This window comes from Falco biarmicus, chromosome 2, assembly GCF_023638135.1.
Source record: "Falco biarmicus isolate bFalBia1 chromosome 2, bFalBia1.pri, whole genome shotgun sequence".
NCBI lineage: Eukaryota > Metazoa > Chordata > Aves > Falconiformes > Falconidae > Falco > Falco biarmicus.
In genome coordinates this window covers 69,299,766-69,311,185 of record NC_079289.1, presented here as the reverse complement: position 1 = coordinate 69,311,185, position 11,420 = coordinate 69,299,766, and the positions used below count along the sequence as shown (strand labels likewise).

The window sequence follows — 11,420 nt, the reverse complement described above, 5'->3', positions numbered from 1 at the left end:
GCGTGGGCCTACCCGCCGGCCGGGCCCGGGCCTTGTGCACGGCGGGGCCGCAGCCGCCCCGTCGAGGCCATTGTTGGGCGGCGGGCGGCGGCGGGGCGGGCAGGGCCGCTCCCCTCCCCGTCCTCCCTCTCCCTTTCTCTCCCCGCGAGTTTACCCAGCAGTGCTTTGGTGCGGGCGCGTTTCCGCCGGTTTTTCCTGTTGGAGAAGGGAAGGGGGAGCTGTTTTCTCTCTCTCCCTCCCCGCTCTCAGTATATTTTGTATCCCTTTTCTCCTCCTCCTCCTCCTCCTCCTCCTCCCCCTCCCCGGCTATCTTTGTCTGGCTCGCAGCACCCAGCTCCAGCCCCGCGCCCGTGCCCCGCCGCCGCCGGGACGCGCAGCCCCTGCCCGCCGGTGCCCGGCGCCGTTTCATGCGAGGGCAGCGCCGCGGGAAGGGCTTGGAGGCGGCGGGGGCTCCGCCGCGGCGCTGGGCGTGAGCCCCTCCATGCGAGAGCGGGGCCGCGGCTGCCGCTGCCGGCTCCCGGCGTGAGCGCCGCCCCGCCGGGCCGGGCCGTGCCGTGCCATGCCCGGGCGCGGGGCGCACCGTGAGGCTGCCAGAGGCTGCCGGCCCCGGCGCCGCTCCTGCCGCCGCCGCCGCGACATGGTGTGAGCCCGCTGCCGCCGGGGACGCGCGGGCACCCACCGACCCACCCACCGACCGGCCGGCCGGGGCACAGCCGCCCGCCTCGGGGGGACCCAGCCCCGCACCGCACCGCGCCGCGGGGAGACATACGGACCGCAGCACCCCCTCCTCCCTCCCTCCTTCCCTTCCTTCACCTCCTTCTCCCCCCTCCTCCTCCCACCATCCATCTATCTATCCATCATCCCCCCCGCCAACCCCTCCCAATGCTGAAGAGTTTCAACCCGGCGGGGCTGGAGTGAAGAAGGGAAGGGCTGACGGGAGGAGAGGAGCTCCGCGCAATTCACAGCTGCTCCGGGGAGGGGGGGCGGCCTCGCTGTTATTTAACAGAGAAGAAAAAAAAAAGGAAAGAAGAATAAAGAAAAAAAAGGAGGAGACGGGAAAATGGCGAACGATTCTCCTGCAAAAAGTCTGGTGGATATCGACCTTTCCTCCCTGCGGGTGAGTGCCGGGGCGGCGGGGCGGGGGCCCCCCCGGGGCCGGCGCGCCCCTTGCCGGGGCTGCCGGGCCGGCGGGGGTGGGAGCGGCCGGGCCGGGGCCGCGGCCGGGGCCGGGGCGTGGGGGGCCGGCGGCCGCGTGGGGGGAGCCCCGCGGGGGCGGGCGGGGGGAGCGCGGCCCTGGGCTGCTTTTCCTTTGTTTGCATGTATTGGCATGTGCGTGGAAAACCAGGGCGCAACAGCTGCACGCCGCCAGCAGCCCGGCTCGCTTGCTGGGCTCTGCCAGCAGCCATCGCCTGACAAAAACGTAACCCCGCTTCTCTTCTCCTTCCCCACCCCCCCCGCCCCCTCTGCCCCTTCCCCCCTCACCCCCCACCGCCCCTTCCCCCCTCACCCCCCACCTAGGACCCCGCTGGGATTTTTGAGCTGGTGGAAGTGGTTGGCAATGGCACGTACGGGCAAGTCTACAAGGTTTGTGGCAGAATTTCTTATCCTTTTGTTATTGCCATTTTCCTGGAGTGTAGCCGGTGCCTCTGCCGGGCTGAGCACACGGCTGAAGGCGAGCCGCCCGCGGTGGCCAGCGGAACGGTTAGGGGTGATAAAAATGTTGTCCTTGTCATTGTTGCTGCCCGTGACAAGTTTGTCAGCCTCCTGGCCTCTGCTTTTCCAGGGGGGCATAGATGGCTCTGCCAAGTACCCATCCTGGAATGATGAAATAGTCCTTTATTGTCCTTATTCCCCCCAACTCGCCCCCCTGCCCCCCTCCTCGAAATGACCAAACCGAGTGGGCGCTGTCAGGTTGTGCTCGGACTATACAAATAGCTCCATGGGCTTATTCAGAATTGCTGCTGGAAGTCCTCATGGAAGTTGCTGCTGCTGCGGTGACTTTAGACAAAGGCATTGGCCTTCATTAAAATTGACACCCGGTTTCCTTGTTGGAAAACCTTCAAAGTGCTGAAGCTGTCGAGTAAGGGGGTGAGTGGTGCTGCATCTGCTCCCGCTGCGCCGTGCTGTGCTGTGCAGTGGCAGGGGCGGGGGGCGGGGGCAGGGAGACAACAATAAGCTATCGAAGTGGGGAAACTGATTTTGTGAAAATCAGAATTCCCACAATAACCTGTTTGACAAGTATATGACTTTGAAAAACAGAAAGCGGAGAGTGCCCATGTGGGTGTGAAACTAGCTTACTTCTCCCCCCCCCCCCCCCAGTGGAACAAACAAATCTTGAGATTGCATGACTTTGCAGTGAGTGCTAGCTACCAGGATGACTAATTATTCACACAGTTAATACTTGGCTAAAGACTGAAGGCTGTAGCCCTAAACTTTGTAGAAATGGAAGGCACATTTGCAGAGGGAAGGAGAGGTAACTGAAAGTAACAAAGTGTGTGTGGTTGCTTGTTTTTTTTGTTTGTTTTTGTTTCTTTTCTCTTTTTTCTTATAAACAAGGCAATATAATTGGTGAGTTTCCTTGATGGCAAGATAACTGCTGCTTGCAGCTCCAGTAACTAAATAAAGCACTTTGGTGTCTCTTCTGCAGATGAAATACATGTCAGTTTGTTTTGAGGGTGTGAACCTCAGCCTTGGTGATGGAGAAGTAGTGTCTGTGCAGTGTGCGAGGTGCATTTTAAGACTAGAAGTGGAATAACGAGGGTGCTGCTGGTGGCAGAAAGCTGGGGAATAAAAAAAAGGTGGCTCAAAAGGTTAGAGGAAAGGGGGCAGATGAATGAGAAGTTGTACTTTGACACCACCTTGACCATTTAATTTTTTTCTGGCTCTTTTTCTGACAGTAAATGACACCATTTAATTTTTTTCTGTAATCCTGCTTCCAGAGCTTGCATCACCTGAGTCCTTCTTAAAAAAAAAAAAAAAAAAAGTAGGGCACGAATGTGTGACTTGAAACTCTCCTGTTAATTATTGCAGTTTAGTGCTTTGTTTCTTGGCTTACTTGTTAATGCTTTGACTTGATGAGCAAAGTCCTCGGTGGTTTAACAATAGAAATTTAAAATTTTATTTTCCTTAAGTATCCTCGAACTCTCCTGGAATAGTTAGCATTAGAAGTGAAACTCGGCACATGCGTGTATTGACTTGGAAGAGTGAATGAACACCTGAGGTCTAAGGGCATTGGTGTCATTCAGATAACAGGGGGAGCAGCAGGAGGTTTCTGTCAGGGCACTAGTCTTGCTGCCTGTCTAATGACATTTCCCCTGCACTTCCTCACTGGTGAGACGACAGGGCAATGTTTGCTCTTGCCTGGTAACTGCCGGCGTGGTAGTTTGGGTGCCAGGAATAAACGAAATAGGTAAACGCTGCTGTAGAGCCTGTCAGACAGTGGTGGATTGACAGGTGTGTAAGGCTGCGTTGGCACTGCTGCTTCCTAGGCGTTTGTCCACATTTGTGTACAGTCTTAAAATGTGGGTGCCTAACAGGGTTGTACATAAACAAACAAACATCCTTGCTGTGATTAAACCTTCTCTTTCTTAAAATAATGCAGTTACGTAAAAAAAAAGTATCAGTGCGATAGCAGTGCAATAGTATTTAACTTTTCTCAGCTGCTTCTTTGTTAGGAAAAATGCTCCAGGGATGCCCCAGGATGAAACTGTGTATGTTTTGAGGGCTTTCGGAGGAACTGCATAACCGAGGGAAAAACGTGGTTACGCTGTGTTTGCTTGTTGCCTTCCGCTTTCCCCTTACCCAGCAACCTCTCCTTGCACTACCTCTTCCCAGACGGTTTTATTTCCCTTTTAACCGGCTCGCCATCCCCAGGGACTGGCGGGGGGTAGGCTGTCTTTGAGGAGCTGTACCCCGATATCTCTGGGGCAGCCCCGGTTTGATGTACTTCCACGTTCGTGTATGGCATCGGCGATGATGTCACCCGGGAGCGGGATTGGCTGGCTACCTGCCACTGCGGGAGGACGGAGGGAGCGGGAGAGGGCATGACGTTATCTCTTTGTCTAGCTCATACACCCCGGCGATGATGCTGATGGGTCCTTTGCCTTGCTGGGGAGTCTGCTTTCCAGCGGTGGTGGTGGTGGGAAGGAGACGGCGCCGACCTGTTGAAAAGCAGAAAATAAGTCCTGTTTTTCTCCTCTTTGCCTTTGCTGAGCTTGCTGGAAAGAGCTCAGATCTAGCCAGCTAATGGTATTTTTGTAGATAATTCTACTGTAGCTGTTTATTTAGCTCTGTATAGGTGCATAGATGTGTATATGCGCATGAAATACGAGGGCAGCCCTTTGTTTGGCACCTGAGTGCAAGTGGAGTTACTCCCTGTCACAGCAGTGTGGATCTTCCTGGGGTTTTGTGGCACAGAATGGGGTGGCTTCTGTAGAGTGTGCTGTGGGCCCCGGGACCTCGGCGGTGAGGTATCCAAAATAGTAAGTTTTCCACTGCTTTCCTTAAAGTCTGTAGAGTTTACATTATTTTCATCTTCACAGCCTTGCTTACCCCTCTGCTGTGTGAAGGAGCCTTGCGTTTCAAGAGGAGCTTGTTACAGGGCAGCGAATAGGGGGGTGGGGAATGAGCCCCAGGTTTCCCAGCCCTGGGTGCCTGAAAGAAACGGGGTGTTTTGGGGAAGCCTTTGCCCATGGGGCTCATCGGTCCTGGGGCAGAGCAGAGCTCCTCTGCTGCTCACCTGCCATCCTGGGAGTGAAAGGCTGGCCAGGGAGCTGCTTGCCTTTTTGTTGTTGGTTCAGAATCTGAGAGTGATGGCACAGAAGGAAGGAAGAAAGAAGCTTCTGCAAGTTGCTTCGCTTGTAAGTTAGAAAGCAAAGGGTTAAATTTTGCGAAGTGCAGCGAGCAGATTTCCCTTGGAGCTGATGAAGAAGTGACTGGCTGCGGAACCCCCGAGCCTGTAGCTGAGCGCTTTTAAGGAGCCCCACGCCTCTGCGGGAGTTTGGAGAGAGAAATTTCCCTTCAACAGGTTGGTGTCAGCTGATGGGAGCCGAGAGGCATGTGCGGGCTTGCCCGCGGCAGCGCCCTGCCTGCCCTGCCCGCCCTGCTGCCTGCAGCAGCCCCCTGCCCGCCCTGCCCGCGGCAGTGCCCTGCCCACAGCAGTGCCCTGCCCACCTTGCCCACCCTGCCTGCAGCAGCCCCCTGCCCACCCTGCCCACAGCAAAGCCCTGCCTGCCCTGCCCCCCCTTGCTGCCCGCTGCAGCCCCTTGCCCGCTCTGCCCACCCTGCCCACAGCAGCGCCCTGCCAGCCCTGCCCACTCTGCTGCCCGCTGCAGCCCCTGCCCGCAGCAGCCCCCTGCCCACCCCACCTGCCCTGCTGCCTGCAGCAGCCCCCTGGCCTCCCTGCTGCCTGCAGTAGGCAGGGCTGGCAGAGCAGTGCACCCACCTGGGGCTCAAGGCCCCTAAGCCCTCTTCTAAGCCCTGGAGTACCACCTTGAACTAGTGAGGTGCATGCAGGGGATGATGTGAACAGCACAGAATTCAGCCAGAAGAAGGTGTTAGCCTGTAATTGTGCTTCTTGTGCATGCCGCTGTCTTGTGCGATGGCTGTGCCTCCAGTCTCCTTTCCTTCTGAACTCAGTCCCACTTTATCAGAGTGTTGTGGTGTAACTAGAACTTGTAGCCAGCTTACCAAATTATTAGCTGCCTTAAGGACTGCTTTTTTTTTTTAAATTTTGCAAATAGTGGAGAAGCATTTTTAGCATTGCTGTGGTTAGTTTTTAGTTTTTCACATCCAGTAGTAAGCTTAATTTGAAGTTTGGCTCACACAAAATGAAAACACTCCCTTAATTTGCCTCGAGATAAGATTCGAATTGGGTGTTTGCTTTCCTTCTTTCTTTAATGCAAAAATGACCCGTGAACTAAAGGCATTGGTTAATACTTTGCAAATTTTCAGATCTCTACCAGCTGATCGTCCATAGAGGCATAAGACACATTTGCTATTGAGACTGAATGGTGTTAAGTCGCTCAGTCACTTTCTCTGTGGGTTTTTCTGGGTGTGCGTGTATATGTGTTTTTAAAGACAGCTAACACTTTAAAATAGCTGTTGTGAATGTGCTGTTACATCTCACAGATAGACATCGTAATTCACTTGTAGCAGCAGTGACTGGGGGGAAGGATGTTTTTGTGCGAGTTCTGAGGCATAGCAGGAGTGCACCAGAAGGATGGGAATTGGGGATGATACTCCTAATTGCCCTCAGCACAGGATGGTGTGGCTTTCTAAGAGCCTTGTAATAGTTAATTCATAGTGAAGGCTGCTTTTGTTGATTTATGTTGCAGCCTTCCAAAACTGCATGTAAATGATGTGTATTGTCTAACTGCTGGCTCGTAAAAGGAAATGATGTAAGATGTGATCGTTTAAATGCTGATTTGAAAATAAATTAAAACTTGGATAAATGTTTTCCCACGCTGAGGACACTCTATTTTTGTCTTAATGGACTTTTTGTCTTACAAGGTGACTGTGTTGGGGGTAGGAAGAGAGGACAGTGCTTGGTATTCTGTACTAATGCATTTGAATTTTTTTTGCCCCCCCCCTCCCCTTTCTTTCTCTCACTGCTAAAGGGACATCATTGTGGATTCAAATGATTTTGTTAAACATGAATACAATTCCAGTCTTATCGCTATAAAGGCAAACTGTACTGAGGATCAGTGAGGTCACTGGCTTTCAGAAACTGGTCCAGACCAGCTCTCTTAAGTATGAACTGGCCTTCTTCCCTTCCTCCTCTGATTTTTCATGTATTGTGTTGCAAAGGGACAGTTTGCTGTTGGGGAGATCGGGAAGGACCAGGTGGTGGCTGAGATACTGGCATTTCTCTGGGTCCTGCGGCTAGATGGTTTCCCCCCTGTTCTCCTCAAAATTGGTTGAACTTTTGACCAGTTCTCCATCACCCAAATCCTTCTTAAGTAAATATACAAAAGCTAGGCAGGTGGCCAGTGGGGATTACTGATATTTATTTTCATTAACAAAAAAAGAAAAGAAAAGAAAACCTGCCAATTGTGGGTAACCACATGTCCCTCTTGTTCTTCCTCCCCCAGTCCATCTGTCTGTTTGTCAAAACTTCTTTTTTTCTGTATCTTGTCTTAAATCAAATGCAGGCCCTTGGGGCAGGGACTCCTTATTCCTGGAGTAATTAGAAGAGGATCTGGCACTCTGGGACCTTCTGGGTGTGTGCGCAGGGCTTCGAGGTGATGGATGTAACAAAATACAGCCCAGAGTCTTCCTAGGAAATTTTTTCAGCTTTCTGTAGGAAGATTTTTCAACTGAAGTTGAAAAATATAAAATCTAAAATTTCAGTTGAAATAGTCTCGTACTCTCTTCTTGCTTTTTTGTTGTGTGTGCTCTCTTCCCGTTGGCAATGGAAGGGGTCACTTCCCTGGGCTTGCAGAGGCGGATTATTTTCCTCTTAAAGGTTTCTGCATCTCGCTCCAGGCATGGGGACGGTGAGCTTTATTCATAAAGTGTGGGGTAGGGATTTTTACTAATTTAGGGATATTAAAGAAAGGAGGGGAGAAAACCAGGAACATACATCTTCCATTCCTTGCTTTTATTTTGCTTTCTCCTGGTAATGGAAAACTTGGTGACATGTTACCAACTTCCAGGCACCAGAGCCTTGGCAGTAGCGTGCACAAATGCTTTTTTTTGGCCTCTGTGATGATGGCATATCTGCGCTGCCCACCCTGGGGGATGATGTCGAGGAATGTCCCCAAAGGGAATCCAGCATTACAAGAGGTGTTCACCCTTAGCATTTCCCTGCCTTCAGCATATACATTTTTTAGTATAAATTTTTGGACTAGAATGCTAGCTGACTTTTCTCATGTGGTCGAGTGTGTGTTTCTGTATACATATTATATTCTAGTCATCTTCTTTTCAAGTGGTACTTTCTGTTGCAAGAGTGATTTCAGCCAGGTAGGTTGTGTAGCTACGTTCTCGAGACCTGTTTTCCTTGGAGGAAAGTGGTATTTTTGTTTTTCCCATTTTACATTTCTGACTGTGTACTCTGGCTCTGCCAGAAGTATTTCTCCCTGCCTTTGGATGACGCTGATATTTAAGCTCAGTAGTATTGACTTACACAATGAGAGCTTGACTGTAGTTAAAAGTTACAGTAAGATCCTTATCTGCGGCGTTGTTTTAGGTCCCAGTCCAAAGAAAGTGGTGGAAAGAATTCAACTTGCTTGAATGAGAGGTAGATTTGGGAGGGGATCTCATAGCTTCGCACAAGTTTTCTTATCAAATACCTTACGTATGTAGCATTGTGGGTCCCTAATTGTTTCTCAGGTCGGCACAGGCTCAAGAAAAGATAGTTGGCTCTAAAATTAGGCAACTATGGGAAGGGGGAGGAAAAAACCCACCACTGTGCATACTTCCTGGGAACCTTGAGGTAGCTTTGAATGTACAAGACTTGGAGATTTTGACACTGCATCTCAGTATTACTTCAAAAGTCTATTTTCTGCCTTGGATGTGGTGTGAAACACTTGTACAGAGGCACAAAACATGACACTGATTAGAAACTCTGGGGTGCTGCCAAATGGTCAATATGCTGTTGTGAAGTTCTTAATGCCTCCACCTAACCCTTGTCCCTGGTCCCCAGCCTGTCCTGAGAAGGCTTGATGTATCTCCTCCGGGGTGGCCTTGGAGATCAGCAGTCCTTACTTCTGTGGTACCTATTTCAGTGTTAGAAAAAGGACAGAGCAGCCTTCTGAAGGAGAAACGAGTACAGACGGGAGCCAAGACAGTCCTGCAGGCAGCAGTCCTTTGCTGTCCCGGGCTTGGCCGTCCTGCAGCAGAGTGAAATCTGCTGTTCTGAATGTATTGACTAACTACCTTTTGACCTCAGTGGTGTTGGTTTTAATTTGCTGCTGATTGGGAAGCCTGTGAAAAGCATCACTGAAGAAGGATGAAATCACAGAGACTGGGGAATGGAGATGTTTACCCTTGCAGAGGACTTGCGCTTCTGAGGCACATAGGGACCAGAGAGACATATGGATGGAGTAAGCTTCTCCACTTTATTTAGAAATTGGTGCAGCTAATTCCTATTTCTAGTGCCCTGTGCAACTCAACTGTAGCAGGCGTGAAGGGCGTTGACATCTCCCTGGGGTTCTCCCTTGCCATCCTCCTGCTTGATCTTGCATCATACTGATGAGTGAAAGACCAAATCTATGGGAAGATGTGGAGTTAGGAAGAGATAGTGGGACAGCTTGGAGAGAAGCATCTACTGAAGGTGAATTTGCAGAGGAAATGAGAGGGTGAAGATGGAGAAGCTGGCTTAAATGCTGAGAATGAATTAGTGGGCTGTTCATAGCTGTGGGAAACAAAAAGTAGTGGAAGTGCTTAATATAAGAAAAAGGAAGGGACAGCCTAATTGTCAGCAGAAATGCATGAGCATATATAATTTATATTAAAAAATATTATGTATTTGAAAGAGATTAGCTTTTACCCATGGCAGTTCACTAGTCTTTGGGCTTATGCACACCAGGGGAATGTTTACTGGCACAGGTTTTTTGCTGTTTTCAGCATGGTCCCAGCTGAGGAGACCTCCCTCAGCCCACCTAGCTGTGTTGTGACCATGAGCCAGAATAAGTGATGTCTTCTGGGGGAGATTGTTTAACACTCCTGGCAAAAAAGCCTCTTTCCCACCAAAGCTGTGCCTCCCTGGGTTGCTCTGCCACAGTAGCTGTCATTATTGCTATACAAACAGGACACTGCAAGCGCTGACAGGTCCTGATCAGCCTGTCTAGTAATAAAACAGCTAGTGTGGTAAAACTGCTAACGTGGATGCAGTTATACTGGTATTGTAGTGCTTATCTGGTATGTCTTCGTCACCTCCCTTTGGAGCTGTCCCATGGCACGTTGAGGAGAGCTGCTCTCCGTGCAGGGATCGCAGTGACTCATGGGTTTGTACCTGCGGCTGAAGGAGATGCACGGGCTGTAGGCACACACTTCTTGGAGCCAGGTAGCACTGCCCCTGGAGAAGGTCTGCTGTGGGGTGGGATCAGCAACGTGGCTGCTGGGGCTGTTGGTGGTGCATCATGGCCGCTTGCCTGCTTCCTCCTCTGTCCCTGTGTGCTTTGAGCGCCCCAGTAACTCCCTGGCTCTGGGGCTGCTGGCAAGGTCCCCTCGCTTGATGCTCTTCCCACTGGACCACGCTGGCTGGGGAAGTCCTAAAAGATCCCTCTGGGCACCTTGCATTTGCAGCTTTGGAGGCGTGGGTGCTGTCCCGCTCCTTACCTGCCCGAAGGCTTTCCTTCTTCCAGCGCTGCTCTCTGCATGGAAATGATGGTCCCCGCTTCCATCCGTAACACCCATCTGCCTGGTCTTTGGCTCCTTACTTGTGTTGTATTATCCCCGAAAGTGGGTTTTCTTTTCCAGTATGCCTATGGAGCTCCTCATAGCTTCACTGGACATTACAGGGCTCTGAACATCGGGCTGGTTTTAGGTTTGAATGTTTGGGTTACCATGTTTTTATCTTGTACCAGTCCATGGTGTGGCCTCGTTGGCTCTGGTTCTTGCACCTGGCAGCGTCACCAGAGGACAGAGGTGAAATGAGGGTATGTTACTTACATAGGTAAAAGAAGAGCAGCAGCTTGGAACGCTCGGTTGCACCGAATCTGAGTTTTATTAACTTCCCGAGGACTACCAAGGCAATAGTTTTCTCCTGCTGGTTTGCCTCAAAGATGACGCACTTTATTTGGGGTTTTTGCATTTGGAACTGTTAAAAATTACTTAAAGTCTTAAAAATACAACAGTCTTATTTCAGTTAAGCCCTGGAGTTTCAATTGCTTCTTCCTAGGATTTTGTGAGAGTAGCCGTAGGGGATGACAGTGGGCAAGAGTTTATGATTCTAATTTAAACCATAAGCTCAAAACAAAATAAACTTGTCTCCAAACCTGCCCTCTACACTTTGAGCTATCAAATGATACTGGGTTGTTTTGTTTCAAACCCAGGAAAGGAAAGCTTAAGGTCCACGGGCCTTAATGTGTTATGGTGAAGTATAGCATGCTGCACTTGGGTTTATGTATCTTAAAGTCTGGGACCCTCCAACATTATTGCAATTAATTATTTTTCTTAGTTTTTGTGCTTCACAAGGAAAATTCAATAGAATACCTAAAAGGAAGCACAGCTGTACCCATCTGGCAAGGCTGTCTTCGAGAGGGAATGTTTGTATCTGAGTTATAAACCCTTGCAGGCAGGGGTATGTAAAGAAAATCGAAATGCTGATGGACCCTAAGTTGTAGCCCACTAGCATGTGCTGCTGCAGTAATCAAAATAATTCTTGGGGGAACTGGTGCAGCAGTGTTTGCTGACTGAAAGCCCTAACTGAGCATCTTTTGTACTTCTCCAAAAAACCTGATAGCTGTGTATCTGCA

General features: G+C 50.5%; 1 protein-coding gene across 9 annotated transcripts in view; it reads left to right on the top strand.

The window, feature by feature from the left end:
- Nucleotides 1-338: 338 nt before the first annotated feature.
- Nucleotides 339-11,420, top strand: part of MAP4K4 (mitogen-activated protein kinase kinase kinase kinase 4) — a 170,894-nt gene continuing 159,812 nt past the window's right edge. For all 9 annotated transcript variants that reach the window (XM_056327272.1, XM_056327267.1, XM_056327271.1 and 6 more), the window contains exons 1-2: nt 339-1,117; nt 1,519-1,584. In XM_056327272.1, the coding sequence (XP_056183247.1) occupies nt 1,061-1,117; nt 1,519-1,584 (123 nt within the window). In that variant the 5' untranslated portion in view covers nt 339-1,060. The remainder of the gene's footprint in view (nt 1,118-1,518; nt 1,585-11,420) is intronic.